At 40.5% G+C, this 25,388-nt stretch overlaps 1 protein-coding gene across 3 annotated transcripts in view; it reads right to left on the reverse strand.

Annotated features, from left to right (window-relative positions):
* The window catches only part of Ptprg (protein tyrosine phosphatase, receptor type, G), a 684,041-nt gene that overhangs the window by 252,671 nt on the left and 405,982 nt on the right, over positions 1-25,388 (reverse strand). For all 3 annotated transcript variants that reach the window (XM_013010502.1, XM_013010503.1, XM_013010504.1), the window contains exon 4: positions 21,063-21,211. In XM_013010502.1, coding sequence (XP_012865956.1) covers positions 21,063-21,211 — 149 coding nt within the window. The remainder of the gene's footprint in view (positions 1-21,062; positions 21,212-25,388) is intronic.

Genomic DNA, 25,388 nt, shown 5'->3' on the forward strand with positions numbered 1-25,388 from the left:
TTGGAGATAGGAGTCTCACGGTCTTTCCTGCCCGGGCTGGCTTTGAACCATGATCCTCAGATCTCAGCCTCCTGAGTAGCTAGGATTACAGGCGTTAGCCACCAGCGCCCGGCTAAGATTTTTCTTTTCTAACTTTGATAAAAATTAGTTTGGTTATTATGGAGAACTACAGTACACATACCCATCTGATGTTTTTTTCCCCAATTTTTTTTTCATTCAGATTGTTTTAGTATAAACCTAAAACATTTGTAATTTTTACATTACTTCACAAAGAGAATTGAGTTTCTAAAACATGATAGTTTTTAAGGACAAGTACATACTTAAGAAGGGTAAACCATAGAATGAGGTCATATGGAAAGAATTCACAGAGATCAAGATTTTTCTATAATGGCTCCATTTTACAAATGTCAATGAAACAAAATCTTGGAACTCTTTTAAGGGTCTCAGAACTCAACTAAATAAATTTGTTTAGGTTACCATAAAGGGGTGGGGATGGGACAGAGATATCTAACTACGTAGGAGAACAGGTAGCTGAAAGGGAAAAACAAAAATAGAGACGATGAACAGTTTTGAAATACACTGCACTATATATGAATACAGCATGAAGAAACTCAGTGAAACACCTGGCCAGTAGGAATCTGGGAAACAGGTAAAGAAGGTGAGTTCAAGCTGGAAGAAGCAGGGGGAAAAAAAGGAGAGTTGAGTAAGGAGGAATGTGGTCCAAGTAGATTGTATGTATAAAAAATAAAACAATGAAACTTCTTGACATGGTTTTGGAAGAAAGAAAAGGGGTAAGGGAGAGTGATAAACAAGAACGTGTTAATACATATGCGGAAATGTCACAATGAACCCCCACTTGTATACCTAATGTATGCTAATAAAAAAGTACGCATAACAGATTAGAAAAAATGCGGGGGGGGGGGAAACTAGCCCATTTAAAAACTGTGAAAAGTCTCCCCTCCAATCTTACTACACCAAGATATCCTACAAAATATTTATAGATAGAATACAGACAACCCATTTCCAGAATGCCTCTCAGTCCCACTGCCCAGAGTGAATTCTCAAACATCACAGTCCAAGGTTAAGAACAAGTTCCCCAGAGTAACATGCATATATCTGTATCATGAAGCTGTCTGTTGGGAGCCTGGCATGGTAGTATGCATATGTGATCCCAGCTATGCTGGAGACAGTGACAGGAAGATGGAGATCCAGGACCAGACCCCTGAAAGTGCTTTGAGTGAAAAAGAAACCAAAAACCAAGGACTAGTGTGGCTCAAGTGAAAAGAACAAAGGCTTAGGATGCAAGAGGCCTTGAGTTCAATCATTTGCCCCTACACCTCCCATTCCCCCCCCCCACATAAAAACAAGAAAAAAAAAGCAAAAAAAATATTTAAGACACCAGGATTGCAGACAGATAGCTCAGCATGTCATTGCGAAACACATATAAGATCATGGATCTAATCCCTAACAACACACACACACACACACACACACACGAAAAATAGATTAAAAAAATAGATTTTTAAAACAAGAAAAAGAAAATGTGTGCTGCTATATATGTATGAATTCAGACCTATAATTAAAAAAAATAAGTTTGTCTCTTCAGCGCAGAGGTGGGCAGTGACAGCTTAGACACCACATATTAAAGTCTTCAGTGCTTCTTCCCACCCCCTGTTCCAGAGTCTAACTCTGACTCCACTGCCCACATATGAAAACCTTCTGGTCTAACTCCCAGCCAGTTACATAAAGTTGTCTTCTCTCACTGGGGTCACAGGCATGGCTTTCAGAGTCTGTGACAGTAACTCTTCTACTAACAAACAACAAAAAAGTGGTATGGTCAATCTGACAGTGGCATAAACTTGCTTTCTGAGATAGACTGCTACTGAGAATGTGGTAAATAGTCTGAAAGGCTTATGGTGAAACTCACAAAACTCTCTGTATAATGCTACATTTGATATGAGGGAGTCAAGCCTGAAGTAATGACCAGATCTGCAAAATTCAAATTAACTCACTAATAGATCAAACCCAATCTGCATGATGACATGAAAGAGTTACAGAAGAAGGACCTGCATTCAATCATTTTGACTTCGTACCTATATTGGAAATAATGGGTAAAAGTGGGAAATGGCCAAGAAGTTTGGGCCAAACAGACAAACTGGATAATCCACCCACTGCTAAGAAACTTCAATCATCTCCAATTTGCCTCTACTTTCCATTGTATTTCAATTTAAGTAGGTTACTTAAGTGTGATTAAAGAAAAATCAGTATCAGTTACTGACAGTAACAGTTTTGGAGTTGACTATCTTTAAAAAGCATCTGCTTAAGGAAATATAGTTCAGTGACAAAGCACTTCCCAGCATGCACAAGGCCTGAAGCAATATATACACCTACTATTTTTTATGGTACTGGGGGTTGAACTTCAGGCCTGGGACTTGCTAGGCACCCATTTCCTCAATCCTTGTGCTTTTTGGGAGGAGGAGGGGTCGGTTGTGGGCCTTAAATTCAGGGCTTGGGCACTGTCCCTGAGCCACTCTGTTCAAGGCTGATACTCTACCACTTGAGCCACAGTGCCACTTTCAGTTTTTGAGTAGTTAATTGAAGATAAGAGTTTCATGGAAACTTTTCTGCTCAGGCTGGCTTTGAACCAGATCTCAGCCTCCTGAGTAGCTAGGATTATAGGTGTGAGCCACCTGCACCCAGCTCCTTGTGCTTTTAAGATAGCTTTTCATGCTAATTTTGTTTGGCTGGCCTCAAGCCATGGGCTTTCTACCTCTTGAATCGCTGAATTACAAAAAAGAAGCACCAAGCTTGGCCCCTATACTCTTTTCTTTTCTTTCTTTTTTTTGGGGGGGGGGTCCAGTCGTGGGGCCTGAACTCTGGGCCTGGGCACTGTCCCTCAGCTCTTCAGCTCAAGGCTAGCTCTCTACCACTTGAGCCACAGTGCCACTTCCAGCTTTTTGCTTTTTGATTATGTGGTGCTGAGGAATCGAACCCAGGGCCTCATGCATGCAAAGCAAGTGCTCTACCACTGAGCCACCTTCCCAGCCCATCCCTATACTCTTTTCTTCTAAGAAAACCTTATAAAGATAGAGAGAGCAGTGGTTTCATTATTGATACTACCAAAACAATTACATTATGGAAATGAGGGGAGACAGGAGATCTGGTAACCACATATTTATAGAGAAATCTCAAGTTTGTTGGGTAAACCGGAGAACTAAATTTTTACAAAAATGACTTCAAAAAGTAATGACACAGGGTACCTAGAAACAGTTGGTAATGTATATTCTAACTTGACTGATTTGGATGTTATATAGTGAACACATACAAGACATGTAAGAGAATATTCTACCACACATTCTACCGTAATACCTATAGTTCTTGTCATGCAAAAAGGTAACCAAGTTAAACTTCAAAATAATGGTGATGATGATGATGAAGAAGAACTGACAAGAAATGACCAAATATTTTCAAAACAATGTTCATTTGTATTTCCAATGATGGCTGAATCTCTTTTTTTGTTTTTTTCTGAGTAACAAATACTCTAAGACAAGCCTTATGTGGTGAATTGACATATACCCCATCAGTTAATAACAGGTCATTAGAGTTATTAACACTGGTATTGAAGGATTACTGTACAAATCTCATAAGCTTATCAGTATTTTTTCATAACCTTGCTTATACAGGGGCTTTACTAGGCTCCACAACACTGTTACACTAGCACCTTCTTTACAATGTACCAGAACCCTAGGAAGTGGCTTTTTTTTTTTTTTTTTGGTGGCCATGGAGCTTGAACTCTGGTCATGGGTTCCGTCCCTGCACTCTTCAGCTCAAGCAAGTGCTCTACTATTTGAGCCACAATGCCACTCCCAGTTTTCTAGTGGTTTATTGGAGATAAGAGTCCCACCGACTTTCCTGCCAGGGCTGGCTTTGAACCGTGATCCTCAGATCTCAGCCTCCTGAGTAGCCAGGATTATAGATGTGAGCCTCTGAGCCCGGCTTCCTGGGAACTGGCTTTTTAACCTCTTTCTATTTAAGACTTGACATTACCAAGGCTGGCCCTGGAGTTTGACATGGATCAATTTCACTGAGTTTCCTGACGTATAAAAAAAAAGGCTAATATTAGATAACATTCACAAACGTTAGCCATTGGGGAAAGGATGCATAGCAAGGATTTTCTTGTTTTGTTTTCTTTGTAAGTAAACAAAGATAGTAAGTAGAAAAGAATGTAATGTGTATTCAAATATATATTAGAGGAAAATGAACTCTAGGAAATATAAACAAGATGTTGTATCTTTGTTGCTGTTTTTTTTATTCCTTTTGTCTTGTTTGTTGATTTATCTGTCTTTGGGCACAGAAATGGAGTGGACAAAGGGTAAACAAATGCAGCAATGATACTCTCTACACATTGCTGAAAATGAACTACATAACTTGTGGGTGAGGATGAGAGGGAAAAACTGGGAAGGGATGACACTGTCCAACAAGAAATATACTCTTTACCTGACTTATATAACTGTAACCCCCTGTACATCACCTTTATAATAATAAAAATTAAAAAAAAACTTACTTGGAGGAGTCCAGAGAAATAAGTAATAGTCCTACAGAGAAGGACTTAGTAGTTACGTTAGAAAGGAAATGGACTCAGGGATCTCAGCAGGAAGATGCAAACAGAAATGAATGAAAGAGGATCTTTGGCTGAAATTTCCAGGGAGACAGGCCTTTGTGTTACTCATGCAGAAGGACAGTTGTGAAAGGATATCATAACTCCACTTTTGATCCATTCTGATTTCCAGGGCCTCTCATTAGTGCTACAAGGTTGAGAACAACACTGTATGCTTATTATTATTATTATTTATAGCCTCTGAGGTAGATTTCAGATTGTATGTTATGGATAATTTAATCACAAGGTATTGCTCTTACTCTTTTGTTTTATTAGATATTTAGAAGAGGTAATTTATTCCTAACATACATAGTAGGATAGTAAAACTGAGGCCTTTTGAGGTTAAATGTAATTAATCAGTGAAGTGGCTTTTTTGGGTAAATAATTAGCTCATTTTGTTTAAATTTATTTCTTATACTATTTTAATAAATAGGCAATAAAGTTGATGAACATTTTTTAAAAAGCCAAGAAAAATGAAAGGTTTGAAAAAAATGATGTATCACTGAAAAATTAATTAAGTATTTTGTTAAGTAAAATAATAGCTTTTATTTCTGAAGAAATAATAGTTCTACAGAAAAGCCACTTCATGTGTAAAATACCATTAAAATGCAAGTACCACTTGGTTTGTTATCTTAGGCTGTTGCTAGGTGAACTGCCGATCCCCAAAGGCATATCATGCCAGTGCTTAGCAAATCAATTTACTAATCCACCTAACACTCTATCAATCCTGGAGCCAATCTTTCTACCTATCACCAAAAACCATGGCCTGCCCCCATTCATAAATGGAAGGTCCTATTCAAATTCCACTTCCCTGCCAGTTCTGATCTCTGAATCTATCATTCACAACGTAATCAACTTGAATTGAACAAAGCCTGTTAGGGAAGACCTGCTGAACTTTCTACCCTCTCTCAAGTCCTCATACAGGGAACAAGCCTTGTACCTGCCAGTCAGATATGGCAAAATAAAATATCTACTCCTACTGGTACTATTATACCACAACCCTGCACTGCAACCAGTTTTGAATAAAAGGTACTAAGTAAACCCGAGTGAAAGATGCCTCTCATAATCCAAACCTACTAAGAGAAAGAACAGCTGATTCATTCTCTTATCCAACAACAACAACAAAAATATGACACCTATGACAGACTTGGTACTGTACTTGGCACTGGGTTATAGAAATTAATGAGATAGCAATGATCCCTTGTCTACAATATGCTGGTAGAAAAATCACTTATGTCAACCTCTGATGAGATTCTAAGAATGCCAAAAGCCCATGACATCAGTAATGAGGTTTCCTATGCTGTGTACTTTAGGAGGTAAAAAAACAAACAAACAAACAAAAAAAAAAACAATGAGTACTCAGAAAAAAAGAATCTATTCCTCTTTCTCCAGATGCTTTATCTTTGAAGAATTTGCTCAGGAGTTAAGGAATGTAAAAACAATGTTAAAAACTAATTAGAGGACTAGCTATCACCCATCACACTAACCAATAAAAAAAATAAAAATAAAAAAGATATCCATATATGCACAAAGTTTCACACCCAAACTTCAGCTGTTTCTTAGCCCCAGGACTGGCACAAAAAAAAAAAAAATAAAGGAAAGCAAGAAAAAAGAAGAACAGAGGGAAGAGGTTAAATAAACCAAAGCCTGTGCTGTCCACATACTCGAGAAAGTGGAAATGAGCTTATAAACATGTGTAGAGCAAGCTGGTGTTTCTACAGTGTTATATTTTCACAAGAAAGACTTACTTTAACTCACATATTGTTTGAATTATTTTATGATTCACAATAATGCTTTGATATTCAAAAGACTAGAAGTATTTGCACTGTGCAAAAGAAAAACCCATTCATTTATTTACTGAGTTTTCTATTTGTTCCTGCTCAGAAGAATAAGTAGGGTCTTAGCAATGACATTACTGACTGCTCTGTTACTTTCTTTCCTTGACGTTAAAGTAAAATGCTTTGGGAAAATATGTAGAATGCAACAAGATACAAATAATCCCATTTGATTTTAGAAGGGCTGGGAAGTTTACTAAGTATGGAAGACATTTGAAATCACAAGGCAGGCAGTCTCTAAACATATTTATGATGACATTCACTACTGTTCCCTGGCCAAATACTAGAAAAGTATCCAATTATCAATAGAGGACAGCCCAGACCACCAAATCAAACTTCTTAACTAATTCCCATCAACTCCACTTAGTCTCTATAGACAATTTATTCACCATGACCCCTTTACTATCAGTTCTTTTTAATGGAAAAAAAAAGAGATATTAGATCTTAACTGCCATCCTTTAGTGAAAGAACATTTTTAATAAGTGGTTTAACAATAATGTATTCAGAGAGCTCTTACTATACACAGTAAGAGTACCTCTGGAAAAGACAACTAGCATTATACTCACAATAGGTTTTATTTTTATTTTTTTACTTTCAATTTGTGACTACAAATAAAATCACAGATATTTACGGTTTTCTACCATGGCACTCTGGTTATGAATGCAGTGTGGAATGACTATCAAGATAATTAATATGCCCATCACCCCACTCATCTTTTTGTTTTGTGATGGGAAGATTTTTAAAGCTACTTCTTCCAGCATGGGAGAGTATAGCTCAGCATTAAAAAGACTACCCCTGTATGTGTTAGGTCCTGGGTTACATCCCCAGCATCACAAACCAAACCAAAGCAAACCAGAGCTAAAGATCTACTCTTAACAATTTTCTAGGATACAACATACTGTTCTAAACTATGATTACCATGATGTACAATTGATCAGAAATTATTCTTCCTCTAGGCACTGGCTTTTTCATAGATGTATAGGGAGTATCTTGTACTTCTCCAAACAGTGCAACTGAGCCAGTGGCTGGCGCTTGCTATTGGCCCCTGTTGCTGAGCCTGCCTTGGGTTGTACCTAGTTTGTTCTGAAGAGTTCATTTCCACAGATCCCAGTACAATGGTGGGGGGGTGGTGGTGGGGAGGGCATCAAAAACCAAGCTGATTTCTTCTTAAGAGAATCCCTTCAAAAATGTCAAGGGCCATGGTCACAGTCTACCGGTACACACTGTCAGTTTGAATCATGTCCCCTAGAGAAGAAGCAAGCTCACTTCCCACCGACAGCAAAACTACGTGTCCCTAATGGACATAATGCTGCCTGACACTTCCATATCCTTACCCATGATGTATGTGAGCCTTCTTTCCTTCCCAGGGACTGATGCACCCAGGCCTGCCCACATTCTATTCTAACACACTTGATCACCTATGCACCGCAGGCTCTTTGTAATACTACCACTGGCCCATTATCACCAGTTTCACTATTTTTTTTCACGAAAGCCACAATCCTTACAGTGTTTTTCCCTTTCCTTAGACTAGACTTTGAATGAGCAGCAATATCTCAGTTGAAACGGTGGAGTTTTGAGATTGACTTGGAGACCTCAAATTATTCAAAGAGACTGGGGGAACTATTGGATGGAGAGGGGTATCCTCCCTAGAGTCTATGAACCACCAATTATCTGACTCCAATGCCCAGCTTCTATGGCGGAATTCTAGGCAACTCTGGAAATAGTTGACAATCTGAGCAGAATGCAGAGGCATGATTTTCACATGGGAGATATATGACGTTTTAGTTGAACATGGGAAAATGCCGTCCATTGAGTATCTCTATTTTTATTTTCATTTTCCAATACTAGGGAAGGAAAGGGAGATAAATGTGTTGCTTCTTTTCCATATAAATTCTGGTGAAGATTTATTCTGCTGGTCTCTCAGGTTGCATAAGGTCAGGAGCTTGCTTCATCTTGTTCACACTGACGTATCCAACACTGTACAAATCCTGGTTTTTCCTGAGAAAATCCAGAAGAATGTACTGATTGGGGACTGCCTTCACGTAAGGTTGCCAGGTAGAACATCTTCTAGGGAAAGCCTTCTGCCTTCGCTCATAAATGAAACCAATAATCTTAATCTAAAATTCCCAATGGCGTTCTGGCTAACTCTGCAACAGTAATTGCTCATGTACATATTAACAACTCTCAAAACCCTGGACCTCACTGACTAATTAGAACAATCTGTCTTGATATGTAGATGTAATGGTTGTTAATATAAGAGCCACACTCTGGAAGAACTGGCCTTCAAAAGAGCATTTTCAGAGCTGCACAGCTAACTCCCAGTCTTGCATGTGGAGGATAAATGTGGTTATTGGGGAATAACTAATTGATCTGGGCTTGCATCTTTAAAAGAGAGATTTTTAAGGGAAGGATTTGTTTCTTTCAACACTTAATTTTTTTTTTTTTTTGTCAGTCATGGAGCCTGGGTACTGTCCCTAAGATCTTTTGCTCAAGGCTAGTGCTTGAGCCACAGTGCCATTTCAGGGCTTCTGTTGGTTAACTGGAGATAAGAGTCTCAAGGACTTTCCTGCTTGGGTTGGCTTTGAACTTTGATCCCCAGATTTCAGGTTTCTGAGTAGCTAGGGGTGAGTCACCAAAGCTTTCGTTTTAGTGAATGAGTTAAAAAATTTCCATTCTCATGAATTAGCCTCTTTAAAAACAACTAGCCCTTAAGAGACATTCTCAGCAGATATTACTTCTTATCCTGTTATGGGATTGCAGCCATTAACTCTGGAGACTCAGTGACAGACAGATCTCTCTCCTCCAGATGTTTACATTCAGCCAAGCTGAAGAGTCTTGCTGGTGAAAGGGAAGGGAGTTAATAAACAAGTAAACAAATCAACAAGCAACTGCGAAAAGCAGAAATGGGAAAGAAAGTGACTGAGTTGGAGAGGAGAGAACACACAATGTTGTCATTGGTAAGATTAGGATAGGAAGGCGCCAGAAGAAAGAATAACCAGGGAGAGAATAGTCTTGGTGTGTGTGTGGAGGGGGGGGAAGGGGGTGGAGAACCAAACCAGTGAAAACCGGATAGAAAGACCACACCTCTAGTCTGGCTCAAGTGGTAAAGTGACAGAACAAAAAAGCTAAGGGGGAATGGCAGGCCCTGAGGCAAGCCTCAGTACTGGCCCCAAAGAAAAAAAAGGTGTTCACAACTGGGCCTCTTCTAACCACTCATCTCTGCCCAAGAGCCTTTATCTCTCTCCTGAAATACAACCTTCATCTTCTCACTGGGCTCTCAGCAGCCATAGACAGTTGCCACTCTTAAGGTCAATGAAATGCACCCTTCTAAAAGACAAGCCAGCCCACCCTGCTCTCCTACTGAAAACACTTCCTGGAGTCTTACCTTGCCTGACATAAACGCTCAGGACTTCCCTTAGTGCACCAAACCTCACACCTTGATGCTGTCATCCATTGCTGCCCCCATTCACCTTTTGCAACACTAATGGTACAGGCCAAACCCTGCGCAGGACCTCAGCACAGGATGAAGTCAAAGCCACCTGGGAGCAGTCTTCGCTGTGTCCCACATCCCACACAGGGAAGACTGCTGACCTCATGAATGTACAAATACCACTGTGCATGCAGACACCAGAGAAGAGGCGAAGGGCGTAATATAACCTTGCACACAGCATCATGGCCTGGGAATGAGGGCCCTGGGACTCCTTGGGGCAGCCTGTTCCCAGGGTGACCTCATCAGCAGCCACACAGGATATGCAAACCAAGAGTCCCACAGTCAAGCAATGCAGGGGAATTCTCCCTAAAATGAAAATCATGTAGGTTTCTTACCTTGAATATTTCACAGGTCTACTATATTTGCCCATTCCCAAGCCCTAAAGAGAAAGATGGATTAGCACTGTAGTATTTCCTAAATGGATTTGACTGACCATGGATCTCTTTTTATGCAGTGTGTTTAGAAAGACTAATAAAATCCAGAGAATATCCAGGAGGCCGTATTACTCTGCAGGGATGACTGAATATGGTTGATATTCCAGCGTACACTTACCAGCCTGATAAGGAGATGGAGAGTAAAGAAGAGACAGAGTCACAGGTAGATGCAAACTCAAGAGGAAGCATGAGAATGGTAGGAAACCAAGGGAGCACTCACTTCCTGATCATGAAGGCATAAGCTGAGAGCATCCCGCACTGTACAGAACCAGTGCACTAAAGGCTTTCACGGGAAGACTCTTGAGTGAAGGCTGCATTCTGTGTGGAAAGTGCTAGAATTTACTACTAACCATCCCTATCTTATAGGCACAAACCTGAGATTTTGAGTCACATCTTTTAAGGTATCTTCAAACATGCACGAGATGAAATGTCTATTTTTACATAATAAGATAGGGTTTGGGTTGAATTTGTCCAGCTGGTGTCTGCATATCCCAATAAATGTATCCAAACACAATCTGTGCTCCAAACCCTGCCAGGCAGACAATCTGAATCAGGAAGGCTCCGAAATTTCCTTTCTATTCCATTCAGGGTAGCTGCTATGAATTTCTGTGTCAGGGATCTAAAGTGGTGAGATGAAATAAACTTTCTTTCCAACTTAACTTCTTTCTATTCTTTGTAAATCTCTCTGACTGTCCCTTCTGAGTGGCAGGAGCACTAAAGAAGTTAGAAAGGCTTTAGATTTAAGGTGGCTTGAAACCTTTCCGCTCAACTTTTGACAGGACAAAATAAAAAGGTAGGGGTGGGTGGAGGTGTAGAGCCACAGTCCCATAAATCCTCTTAACCTGAATTACAATACATCTGATCTGGCTGCATGAGGTGTCTACTTTCAGTGTACAAAGGTCTCTCCAGCCAGCTTTATTTGAGGTTGGTTTTTTTTTTTTTTTCCAGCTTGGAAATGGATTCTGAGAAGAATAGTGCTCAAAGCTTTGGGAATAAATGGAAAGGAGAAAAATAAAAAAGGGGAAAAGGCAGAAAGCTAATAAAGGAAAAAGACCTATGACACAGGAGATCTTTGCAACAATAAAGTCATATCCCAACACCAAAATGAAGTATTGTAAATATGTATCTTAAATCTCAGTGTATATAATATGATACTTAGAGATAGAGTAAAATGATTATTAGGGTGGAACAAATGAACATATCCAGTATCTTCAATAGGTACTCGCATTTGCTCTGTGTGGCAAGCTATAGAAAATTTATCTAGTGACGATATCCCCCTCCCAACCTCCCTCCCTCCCCCCCTCCCTCACTCCCTGCTTTCCTTCCTTCCTTCCTTCCTTCCTTCCTTCCTTCCTTCCTTCCTTCCTTCCTTCCTTCCTTCCTTCCTCTGGGACTTGAACTTAGAACTTCATACTCAGCTTGCTTGGCTGGTGCTCTACCACTTGAATCACACCTCCAAGCCCAGCTTCATGCTCCTTATTTTGGAGATGGAGTCATAGGGACTTTTTTTTTTTTTAACCCAGCTTGGCTTCAAACTATGATCCTAAAGATCTTGTTTCCTGAGTACCTAGAATTATAGGTATGAGCCATCACTGTCTGGCTCCCTTTCACCTTCTTTCAATGTAGTTTCTTAAAAGGCAGACAATGTATAGATTTCATTATATTTGCTCTCAGACAGCACAGTTCTACATGATTAGACTACAGTGGTCAATTCAGTTAAAAACTACTTTTTTTTTAGTTGGGTTCTACTGTCTCACGCCTGTAATCCTAGCCTCTTTAGGCTGAGATCTGAGAGCCATGGTTCAAAGTTAGTGTAGGCAAGAAAAGTCCTTGAGACTCTTATCGCCTATTAATCACTTTATTTTAAAAAGTGAGGAGTAGAGCTGTGATTCAAGTGGTAGAGTGCTAATCTGAAGATAAAAGTCAGAGATAGCACCCAGACCCTGAGTTCAAGACCCAGGACCAGAGCAACAACAACCATCACAGATATTTCTACACAAATATCTGACAAGACTTCCTGTCCCCTTCATCCCTTCTTTTTATCTCTGGCTCAGCCATCCATGATCATTTGAAGCACCTTTGAAAGCAGCAGTTAAAATTGTAATGACATTTGGACTACATCAGTAGTTTCAAAAGCAATGGAAAGAAAAACAGCAAAATTATTAAAAATACAATTTTTTTTAAAAAAGACAGTTTAGGTGGGGGTTGTGGGAGACCAGTTTCAAGAACAGTAATAGTGAATTTCCCTTGTGTTCTCCTTACAACTATAGGAATACAACCATTCCATCTTTAATGGGTGTGGTAAGAGTCACTCTCTCATAAGGTTGATGTGAAACCTAAGGGAGGAAACATCTGGAAAGTTCCCAACCATGCTTATTATATGTGCATTACAATCGGATGATGGTTTTGACCCCACCAACCTCACCAGTAACCTTTTTTCTTGGTCGCTGGAAGATCTACAATTCCTTAAGTTTCTACTTTGAGAACAACTCCAATTTCACCACATTTGACATTCAGAGAGCATCTTTCTCCTTAGCTGTATGTAACTCTCAGTACGACTCAATCAGCGATCAGCACACCACATGTCGATGACATACCATCAAACGGCCCTGAGCCAAGTTCACATCTAAAGATGACTGTGAGGAGGACTGTCAGACATCACACCAGGGACAAGGCTGCTTTTTAACCCTCACAAAATCTGCTCTCTGGCTTTGTACATCCAGGCATTAACTTCTCCATGGAGCATCCTCTTAAGTACCCAGACCTCCTCAAACGCTCCTCTCAATTAACACAGGATGTACATATGAAAGCTCAGGCAGATGGAAATTAAGTGTTATATTAAGAAAGGATGAAACATCACTGTAAAATGGAATCTTCATTTCAACAGAGTCACTAAATTTCAAGCAATCCTCTTGCCATTGAAAGGAGTCATGTCTGAGGTAAGCCTGACTATACCACAGGATGGCGAACACCAGCGAAGCACAGAAGCTGCTCTCTAACACTTCCAAGCATCTCACGAAGAGACAAGTCAGGTAGCAGGGCCTGTCTGAAGCTCCGAGGGCAAAATCTGTGAAGAAAGCCTGTTTCAGAGGTCCTAAAATCACTTTAGGTGCTGGGTGCTAATGGCTCATACCTGTAATCTACTCAGGAGGTTGAGACCTGAGTATCTTGGTTCGGAGTCAGGAAAGTCCACAAGACTCTTATCTCCAATGAACCTCAGAAAACCAGAAGTAGTGCTGTGGCTCAAAGTGGTAGAGTGCTAGCCTTAAGGAAAGACACTCGGGGACAGCACCTAGGCTCTGAGTTCAAGCCCCACAATGGACCAAAATTTTTTTAATTTTTAAAAATAAAATAATAAAATAAAACCACTTCAGGAATTTACAGAGAGTACAACAGGAGGGAAAAGAAAAAGTATGTGACTGCCAGGTCTTTAGCCCCCCCCCCCCAAGGCAGCTCTCTCTAAAGACAAACCAAGCATATATCAAACTCATAGCTCTGAACAATTATTTATTTTCAACAAACAAAATTTCTTTTCAGTTTTCAAGGTGGTCCCACATCACTCTCCGTGCCTCTATTTGTCCTAAGAATTATGAACTGAAGGAGACTGGGGTTTTTGGAAACCAACATTTTTTTCCCCAAGACTGATGTAAAGTTCCAAGGAAAAAAACGAGAGGGACTGAACCCATGTAGGTCTGGGCTGAGGGGGAACTTTGTTAAATAGCAGGGCAAGTGGTTACTGGAAACTGAATGGAGGAGCTCTTGCTTGCTAGGCAGTGCTCTACCATCTAGGGCATTATTGTTCATTAGCTTCTGAGTTTATTCTTTAGATAAGGTCTCCCGCTTTTGTTCAGCACTGGCCACTGACTGTTCTCTCTCAAGCAGTTAGATGACAGGCATGAACCATCATCTGAGCCTTGTTTTTGGAGATAAGGTCTGGTTACCCCCCCACCCCTCCCCGAGAGCTGACCTAGATACTCAATCTTCCTAATTCTGTCTCTAAAGTACCAGGAATTATAGATGTGAGCCACCACACCCAACAACAGATTCATTTAAAGCCCGACCCTCCAAAGACCTTAATATGCCAATGAATATCATAAATCTTCCAGAAAACATGTCACGTTTAAACTTGTTTCCAACAGAATACAGTGAACCTCACATCAAGTCCATACTTTAGATCCACCCACTATGAAAGCCTGAGATTAGCATGGGCTTTGGTGCACAGATGTGCAGGAGCACATTTGAGTTCTGTAGCAGCCTGGCAAGAATTCAGATCCTAGGAGCTTTAACCACGAGATCACAGCAAGATGCTGTGCAGCCAGAGTGTGACTGAACCAAGATCCATGTCATCAACAGAAAGGCACATTGCCTGTCTCACTCAGCGTAGGAAGGCAGGATCTGAACAGACAAAGGAAGCAGAAGGGTGAAATGGTCACTAAGACAGGGGCTGTGGAGAGTGGAGACAGCTACAGGTCCGGGCAGAACAATGTAGAATAAACAGGGAAGCAGGCACAAAATGAAGGCCGAAACTTTCTCCCCTGTACTGGTTCATCCTTCACCTTCATGAAGAACATTGTATAGGATCACAAGAGAGAAGTCAGGAGGAAGGAGAGAAAAGGACCTGGACATATCTGGAGACCCAGATAGACAAATAATTAAACATACTTCTGTCCTGGCTGATAACTACCCTGTGCTCTTTGAAACACACAGGAATAAAGCCACACCAAACCTGAGATCCATACAGTGGCCTTGGACATCTTTCAAAATACGACTGAAAAGTATCTCTTTAATATAAAGCTTGGACTAAAATCTCATTGGATGGTAGACTGATGTGAAGAGAGATGAAGTAGTTTAGACTTCTGATGTTTCTACTTAGTATTCGCCTGCTTGTTTCAGAAATCATGCTTTGAAAGAGATGTGCAGAAAACTATCCCCTGCAAATTAGATGACAAGAATTATAATGCCTTTATTTTAAAAAATATTAATGTAAAATTGTACAAAGGTGTTACATTTGATATCTGCATAAATGCATATAATGTGCTTTAATCTAATTCACCCAGTCTGTTACTTTCTTAAGACTTCTCCTTCTTGCCCTGTCTTCTGAACAGTTTTTAGTAGGTCTCACTATGCTATTTTCATATATATTCATATATATATATGAAGATAGCATATTATATATTCATATATATGAAAATAGAATATTACACATATATATTATATATGTACGTATATATGTGTGTGCGTGTGTATCATAATCACTCTATCACCCCCTTCTTTTTCCCTGCTATAACACTTTTCTTCAGAAGACTGAAAGCTCAAACATCTGGACTGCAGGGTTGTAGACAAGGGATTATAGACCTCTAGCATATGGTAATGTGTACGTGGTACACATGAAGAAAAATATCTTTCCCGCTATTCACTTTGTAAGATGGTCTAAACAGAGCTGAAATGAACCAGCTGTGAGTTTCCCTGGAAAGGGCACACACAATCAATTTAGATCATTTAAACTTATTGAAGACTTCAACTCATAAAGCACCAATAAGTCTGAATCAACAACTCCTGCAATTTCTTATTGTAATAAATACGATTTTAATTACCTCAGACAACAAGCAAAGCAATGAACCTCTACTTTAATGGAGCTCTCAGAGGTTTCATCGGGAGGTTGCTCTTGAATTAACTCCAATTCAGTTACTAGTGGAAACAAGGCAGGATTCAATTCCTATTAGTGCTTATACAAACTTTTATTTAGCTTACCAACCTGAGAACATGGGGCAACTGTGAAAAAGTGGGATTAGGATAGGGGACAAACTGTCAGATAAAACTGTGATGTAAAAGACTGCCACGTTTAGTGATACGTATCTTTAATACCAGCTACTCAAAGGCAGAGATAGAGAGACTTGTATGTAGTTCAAAAGCTAGGCCCTACAAAAGGTTAGCTATATCCATCTCAACAAATGAGCTCAGCACAGTGGTATATGGCTGTGATTCCAGCTACACAGGATGTGACATCAAAAAACTGGTATCACATCTAGTACTGGCACCCAAAAACAAACAAATCTAGCTAGCTGCACAGATCGTGTATTTCACGGTCAAACTTGGTGTCCAGTCACTCAAGTATGCCACTGCAAACACCTAAGAATACTGGCTATTGAAGAGCTTGGGTTTTGTTTTGACAAGGACTTCACCGTTCACTTCTAGACTGGATGTTTTGAAATGTAGGAAATGCTCAACCAAATCTAGGATTACAGCCAGGCAATTGCGGAGAGATCTAATTTCTGGATGACCTCAAAGAATTCCTGGGAAGCAGTAAATCTTACAAAGGTGTGTTTGTTGCAATTTGTCCACAGGGAGCAGGCCCAGTTTTGTAGGGCACCTGTTTAGAATTCAGCCTGCGGTGCTGCCAGAAATCCCATAGTTGCGACTATTTCTCAAGTAGGGTCTAAAGGAGCAGACCAGCACTGCTATTACACAGAAAGCAAGGTACACTTGCTCACAGAAAGGACAAACCAACAAAGGGCTTAAGAAACAAGTCCTTAGTGTTCAAATATGTTTAGAATGATACTCCAGTGATAAAGCAAGGCTCCATTGCACTCAACACTCTTCTGTGTCTGCTCCAGCATCTTCCAACTGTCCCATGAGTGACATCCTTGGAGCCGGGCTGGTCTATGCAGCGAGTGAACTGATCAGCAGCAGCCTGGGTGGCTAACTCTACTGGAAACTATTATCAAAGTCCTGCCCAAAATGATGATGGCCAAAATATCTCTAGGTATTTCTTCATGTCCTGTGGCCATGGTGGCAGCAAAAAAGGACTTTGTCCCCAATAGAAAAACATTGCCATATTCTACCAGTCCCAGGCTAGCCTTCAATAAAGACTTGCTGGTAATCACATAGAGTAAATACAGAATAAATAGTATCACCAATAGGCCAATTCTTCCATGATACTCTGAAAATTTTCTTAATTTCTTTTTAGTTTTTTAGCATAAAAAGTAGTGATTGATAGCTAGATAGATGAACCGACACTGAGATATTTAAATGGTATAAATACTTGCTGGGTACCAGTGTCCACACCTGAAATCAATACGCAGGAGGCTGAGATCTAAGAACCACATTTTGAAGCTAGCTCCAGGCAGGAACGTCCATGAGAATTTTGCCTCCAATTAAACATTATAAAAGCCAGAAATGGCTCAAATGGTAGAGCATTAGCCTTGAGGCAAAAAAGCACAGGAATAATGCTTAAGGCCATTAATTCAAGCCCCAGAACTGGCGTGTGCCCACGCACGCGCGCGCACACACTCACACACACACACACAAACATACACGTATGCCCTCACACAGAGAGCAAACAAACATTAGGAAGACAACGATTGTTAATAAAGAGCTCAATGAGCAATACAACATTATATAAAATATCACAGGCATGTAAGGAACGAAAGTGAGCAACTTTTGTATGTATATTTTAACATTAAATTGGATGCAGTTACCTTCAATCTCTGTAATTCATGTTCCTCCCAATATAGCACTAAGAACTTTAACATGTTTATCACATTTTCAGGAAGCAAGTTATGAACCAGACAAGCTTCAATGATAAATTCAATTAATATAGGCAGGCTTGCCATCTGACATTACTTAAAAGAAAAAAAAGAAGCAAGTAACTTAGTCAAGCAGTAAGTCTGGGCACAGGAGCTGCCAGAGCTGAATTCCATGGCTCTCATTAAGTAACAGAAACCAAAATATACTTTGTAAGTCATAAGGTCTCAAAACCATGGGGAGTCTATTTTATTTTATTCTTTTCTACATTCAAGCATAAGGAGGAGACATCTTGGCAAGGGATGAAGTGATTACAAATGATGCTGATGTTTTCAGTTCCTTGCTCTAAAGACCTTCTCTTCCAGGGTAACCACAAGACAAAGTTTTCAAACTTTTAAGCACAGACCTTTTGTCCAGAACATTAGCTGAACAAATGGTAACCCAATTCTAGGACAAAGAGGCTTCAGAGTAAAGCTGGCTAGTGTAGACTACCTCTTCCATTCCCCTACCCAGGGAAGCCTGTCCACAGACAAGAAGGGATTTCTATTTAGCAATATGCTGGAATTTTGCTTCTAGGAATCAAGTTTTCCAAGTATGAATAAAGTCAGACTTCCAAGAAATGAGTCATTCCATTCAGAGGGTGAAGGGGATCCCATTAAGCAGAAATCCTACTCCGGAGACATATAATTAGTGTGACGAGAACAGGAAGTTCCAGAGTCCTAGAACAGGGAGGATATGGGCACTAAGAAATTGTTAGCTCAATGAAACAAAAAAAGCAGCATTTTCTTAGAGTAGCTAACCCTGGTTTACCAAGGAACAGTGTATAGGGAAGATATCTATGTCAGTGTAAGCATGTAATACTATGTCAAGTATGGTCTGATTTTCTTTCACACCCCCTAGATCCTGACTCCTTTCTCCAAGGCATACCACAGAAACACTAGAATCCCTCTTGCACAGGTGGGTCATGCTACCGTTCCCCTGCCCTTCTGTCTTTAAACTGCCCGCAGGGAGATGTTTTGGTCCTCCAATGGTAATGACTGTCTCACAAGAACATGGCCCTGGAAAAGAAATGTCCTTCAGCTCTTTCCAGAAGAAAAAAAAAGAGGAACAAGAGAAGCAGCACCTGGTACAGAGCCCCAATTCCTACTTCATGGATGTGAAATGTCCAGGATGCTGTGAAATCATCATTGCCTTTAGCCAAGCACAAATGGTACTTTTGTGTGGTGGCTGCTTCATAGTCAGATGACAGCTGACATCAGGGAAAGCTAGGCTTACAGAGAGACGTTCCTTTAGGAGGAAGCAGCACTAAACGTCTTATGAACTGTGGTGAGTGAGGAAGCCATCCCAATAAAACATATTTTGGGAGGGGAAGAGAAAGAAAGGAAGGAAAGGAAGGAAGGAAGCAAGGAAGGGAGGAAGAGAGAAAGAAAGGGAGGAGAAAACGCGGGGAGGGGGGCTGAAGGGAAGGAGAGAGGGAGGGAGGAAGGGAGGAAAGGAGATAGGAAGGAGGGAGAAAACAAAACAAATGTTTCCCAGATTTCAGTGAGCTGCTCTAACCAATTAATAATAACAAGATGGGATCATGGAAACCCTAACTTGTAGGTGGTTGTTAAGAATGACCAGGGGTATAGAGTGCTGACTGAACCATCACTTTAAACTATAAGGCCTAGACTCTCTCCTCAGCTAGACAGGGTCGGAATGGAACTAACTTGAAGAGATAACCAGCTGGTGAATTTCTAACTGGCTATCTCTGGGATAAAAGCCCCACATATTTGGGATCACAGAATATTTGTTTCCCCACATCCTCAACAGCATCTATAAACAACGAGACACCACTGATTTTCTTATTGTAGAGGTTCTTTAACTAAGCTTCTAGGAGAAGGTTCATACACAGGCTCGGGAAAAAGATGAAATGCTAACAAATCAGAGGCACATCCATGTGTGGACACTTTCAGTCCCTTCTTTCCAGAAGGCCCCTCTCGCACTCACCCGATCACCAAATCATTAATACCTTAAACGAAATTATGAAATAGCATTGGGTTGCAAACATTCCTTGCCTTTTGATTAAAACATGGTAAAACCTTACAGTCACTCGGTGCTTCAGTACAACAGAGAATGGTGCCACCCCCATTTAGTTCTTCAACAAATTTGTAAGCCTGGCACTATTTGTAGGTGCCATGATGATATATGTATGTGCGTGTGCATACATGCATGCACATACATGTGCATACACACGTGTACATGCTTCCAGCTAAAGTTCCTGGCTCCTGACTCCCTCTGTAAGGCAGATCACAGAAACTAGAATCTCTCTTCCAGTGCAAGGCTAGCCACACAGAGAACAAATTCATCAACAAAGATATTCACCATAATTCACACATGGACCATGGCTAGCAGCAGAAGTGATGCTCCACTCTGAGCTAACATTAATGAAGGACTGGAGACCCATTCCCTCCTTTGTCCCTACCCGTCTCTACAGAACCTCTGGCATCCACACCTATCTTCTTCTCAGTGGCGTGGATTTGTGAGAAGATGGGCACAAATGTCTAAGTGCTGAACCAAAATAGATATCCATTAATCCCCGCATACTGAGTGGTGACTCATTCCCCTCTCTCTCTCCCTCCACCCCAATCTCCCTCCCCCCCATGGCCTTCCCCAGTGGTTTTAGCCTTTTCATCCACAGCTGGCTGGAGCACAAATCATTTTTCAAACAAGTTCACAATGAAGAGAAAGATCTGGAGACTCCAATTTTGGATGCCACTTGCTTTCCCATTTCTTAAAAAGGTAACAATAAAGTCACCCAGGTTACACACAAATGTCACCTTCAGAAAGCAGGGTTTCAGAAACAGAGCGGAAAAAGGAAACAAGCCATCCACTTCATCAACCAGGGAGGGCTGAGTGTGTGTGTGTGTGTCTCTGTGACCACTCTTGGGTTCTCCATTTAGAACAAAGATGAGCAACTAGCATGGCCAACTACATAGTAGGACTACATAGAGAGTCGGGGTTCCGAAGGTATGAGAGGAGATTCTGCCCAACTTTCACTTGCAGAACGACTGCAGGAGAAGGACCTGGCAGGAATCATTTGAGCACCCCCACACAGCACAGTTATATTCAGATTCTCTCACCTCCACGGGAAACCTTCTGCCATTGACACTGTGTTCGGAGCCTGCAGAGCCATTGCTGTGGCCCCAGTGGAATTCCACCTTCTCAGCTTTGAATCTGCCAGGCAGGCCAGCGCCACTGACGAAATAGTCATCTTTCAGAAGGATGGCAACTGTGCAAAAGGGAAAGAAGAGAGAAATCAGTGAGCTTCAAACTCAGGCTTAGGATGTCTCCCATTGCTTGTAAGGAAGCTCACAATTACCATGATGCCAATTATTTCCTTACATACCTATTAACAAACAAGTCAAATCCATCAGGCTGCATAAACTAGGACATCTCAGCTACAGATCCAAGAGAGCTGGGATTACCAGTTGGATCTAAACTGTGACAATTCCCAGGGAAATACCTCAGAATTTCTAATTCTGTTGAACAGATGGGGGGGAAAGGGAGATGATGAGCGAAGTAGCCTGGTTTCACTGTCTACAAAATTTAAATGACAAAATTATCTGGAGCCTGAGAAGTTTCTTTTGAAGCACATTCCCGGGGATTTCCCAAGATTCAAGATCTAGAATGAAATAGGAAATACTCAACATATACCAGACTGGAGAGAGGCACATTCCTTCCATAAGAAAACTGAAGCAAGGTATCAGGGGGAAACAAAATTGCAGTTCTTCTACTATTAAAGATATTGTATGGGGAAGATAGGATTTGGGAGTACAGCCTTTAAATATGATAACTATATTCAAGAAAGCATACTGTGAAATCTAATCATAAGGTCACTGAAATATTGCCAGATAATTTGATTTCCCCTGCTGCTTCTATCTCCAAGCAGAAGAACATTTTCCTTCAGCTCAGGAGAAAGAACACATGCACAGCACAGAACTTAAACCAATCCCAACTCCAAATTTCAAAAACATACCTCCTTCCTTGGATCTCGAGAAAAAGGATTCAAGAAAAATTTGCTTTGTTGCTTTGTATGTCCCTCCCCCACGGTATAACCCCTGCTTTCACTGTATTTGATGTTGGTATAATTTGTGGAGGGGAAAGGAAAAGACAAAACATTTAAATAAGGATACAGGTGGATCCATTGCAACAATGAGACGTATAAGTCATTATGTCGAAAACGAAAAAATGGTGGGGGGGGAGATGGTTGGGTAGGGGGGACAGGGGGAGGATGGGATGGGAAGGGGAAACAAAGGAGGCTACAATGCTTGATAAGAAATGTACTCATTATCTTGCCCATGTAATTGTAACCCCTCTGTACAGTATTTTCACAATAAAAAAAATTTCAAAAAAAAGAATAATTTGGATTTGTGTTAACAGAATATAATTCTTTTTGCAAAAGGAAAGTTTATATATATATATATATATATATGTATATATCATCTCTCTTGCTCTCTCTGGGTCTGGGCACTGTCCCTCAGCTCTTCAGCTCAAGGCTAGCACTCTACCACTTGAACCACAGTGCCACTTCCGGCTTTTTCTGTTTATGTGGTACTGCGGAATGGATCCCAGGGCCTCATGCTTGTAAGGCAAGCACTCTATCACTGAGGCACCTTCCCAGCCCAATGATTTGTGTTGTAAGTAACAGTCTCTTTTTTTCCTCTCATAAAGTAGATTGATTCATTCACTCAACAAGTTCTTGGTAGCTGCCAGAAAGTCATGTAACATGTCAACCAACCCACTGAATGGCTGTGACCAAAGTTAAGCTGATGTAAGCCATGGGAAATGAGAGTTCCCCAGATCTTGTCTCTTCATCCCAAAGAGTTCCTACTTAAGAGCCTTAGAGAGAAATTCTGCATAAAAATTAGGTCTCCATAAAAGATAAGGAGTAGACTAATGACCCATTTCTAAAACAGGGCAATTAGTTTCAGTACTTCGCAATATAAAAAAAGCATTAGAAGCAAGTAAAGAAATCCAGCTAATATAAATCCCTTTTTAGTGCATTCAAACGGCACTTTTTCCTCCAACATCTGAAAAATATACAGTGAATGTTCAATTAGGGGGACAGGGAATTAAAGGCTAAAAATGAAGTAAAAGCAAGTGTGTCTTGTGCCAATTAAACACACCCTGGCAGTATTCCAACTTTACTCTGTTTGGGGCATGCTTTAGAACGGAGGTTGGCACACTTTTCCCTTAAAGGGCCATTTGATAAGTACTTTATAGGCTATGCAGAACACTGAGTCTTTGGTGCTCTTTGTAGCACAGAAACAGCAAAAGGTAACCTATGGATGAATGACAAGGTGATGTTCCTATAAAACTTTATTGAAACACATGGCACTCTGAGTGTGATACCGTTTTCACATATCACACAGTATTTTTTTCTTCACTGCTTCCAACCATGAAAAATATAAAAATATCAGGCATCGGTGGCTCATGCCTGCAACTGTAGTACTCAGGAGATTGACCCCTGAGGACTGTAGTTCAAAGCCAGCTTATGCAGGAAAGTCTATGGGACTCTTATCTCCTATTAACTACCTCCCCCCGCAAAAAAAAGCCAGAGGTGGAACTGTGGCTAAGTGGTGAAGCCGAGTCTTAGTGAAAAAGCTCAGAGACAGCACCCAAGCCCTGAGTTCAAGCCCCAGGACCATCACAAAAAACAAACACACATATATATATAATATAATCTTATGCACATTATTGTAACATACACAGAATAGTATATGATACCACCACTAAAACTTTCTAATGTCAAAATACCTAGGCCTTAGCTCAATTCTGCCTGCTATATAATATACAAACTCTATATATAAAATTTTTGCCTCCAAAACATAGAGGCATCTGTTATAATACACCAAGGGACGCAGCAACATCCTATAAATATTTGATTTTACCTAAATCATTTATGTCTCTGTCAGGGGTCATTTTACTTGTTTTATATTAATTATTAAAGGCATAATTAGGGAACCGTACAAAATGAAACATTAATCTCATTTTTCATTTTGTGGAATTTCTCACCACACACACACACACACACACACACACACACACACACACACGCATATACAGCATACTATATCACCTTCCAAAAATTGCCTTTTTTTTTCTTGTTTACATAGAGATCTGGGAGAAGCACTTTCCCTGCTCTCATGTAAGGATTTTCTAATGAACACTGATCACTGCACTGGCTTGACTCACCATGGGGCAAAGTCAGTTACCATAGGACACATGGGATCTTATCAGTATGCATTCATCTCCTCTAGCTTGCAAAAGCATTATGCCCTCAAGTACCTTATCCTACATCTCTCGTGCCTCAGGTTCCCCCTGGTTCACCTGGGGATGAAAATCATAATGCCCTGCCAGGTTTTTTTGTTCCCTGAAGAAAACCATAGTCCAAAATCCTGAGTCCAGTTGTTAGGAAGGCAGCCAGCACAGGCCCAAGGACACCTATTGCTGATTATTTCTAGAATCCAGGGCAGAGTTCCTGTATAGCACAGAAGGCTGGCACTCTCATTCTAATTGGAGCTCCATTCTAAAGCAATATTGTCTTCAAAGACAGAAGTAGCTTGAAGTAGGGACAAAATCACAGCATAAGTCACCATAGCTAAGATATGGAACCAACCCAGATGCCCCTGAGTAGACAAATGCCCCTCAATAGGTAAAAATGTATGTATGTATGTATGTATGTATGTATGTATACACACATGCATATGTATATATGTGAATATATATTCATATATGTATATATATGAATATATATATACATTCTATGCATCCATCAGAAAGAATGACATTGCCCCATTTGTTAGGAAATGGAGACCTGGGGAAAAATCATATTAAGTGAAGTAGGCCAGTCCCAAAGAAATATAGGTCCTATGGTTTCCCTTATTGGAAATAATTAGTATACATATAGGATAATCTTATCAGATGAGCAGAAAATCTCAAAAAGCTAGGTACATATGATCATATAAGATGATGCTAAGTGAAATGAACCCCAAGATAGGGACACAAGAGGTTTTTCTTTGTTGTTGTTTTTCATGTACTGTGATTTGGGGGGGGTTCTTTTGTATATTCTTCCCCCATGTATATTCCCTGTTGTCACTGTACTTGATTTTGGTACCCTGCATCTTGTATATGTGCATTTGTCTAATTTGGGGAGGGGAAGGGGAATAACAAAATGCTGAAACAAGGACACAGGATGACCCATTACAACAATGAGACTCACAAGACACTATGTTGGAAATAAACTTTACAACTTTTCGTTGGCAGGGTGGGGGGCGGGCGGGAGGGGAGGGGTAGTATGAGAAAAACAAAGGAGGGGGTAACAATGTTCAACAAGAAATGGACTCATTACCTTACTCATGTAACTGTAACTCCTCTGCATGGCACCTTTGCAATAAAGAAATAAA

This window comes from Dipodomys ordii, unplaced genomic scaffold, assembly GCF_000151885.1.
Source record: "Dipodomys ordii isolate 6190 unplaced genomic scaffold, Dord_2.0 Scaffold12, whole genome shotgun sequence".
Taxonomy (NCBI): Eukaryota; Metazoa; Chordata; class Mammalia; order Rodentia; family Heteromyidae; genus Dipodomys; species Dipodomys ordii.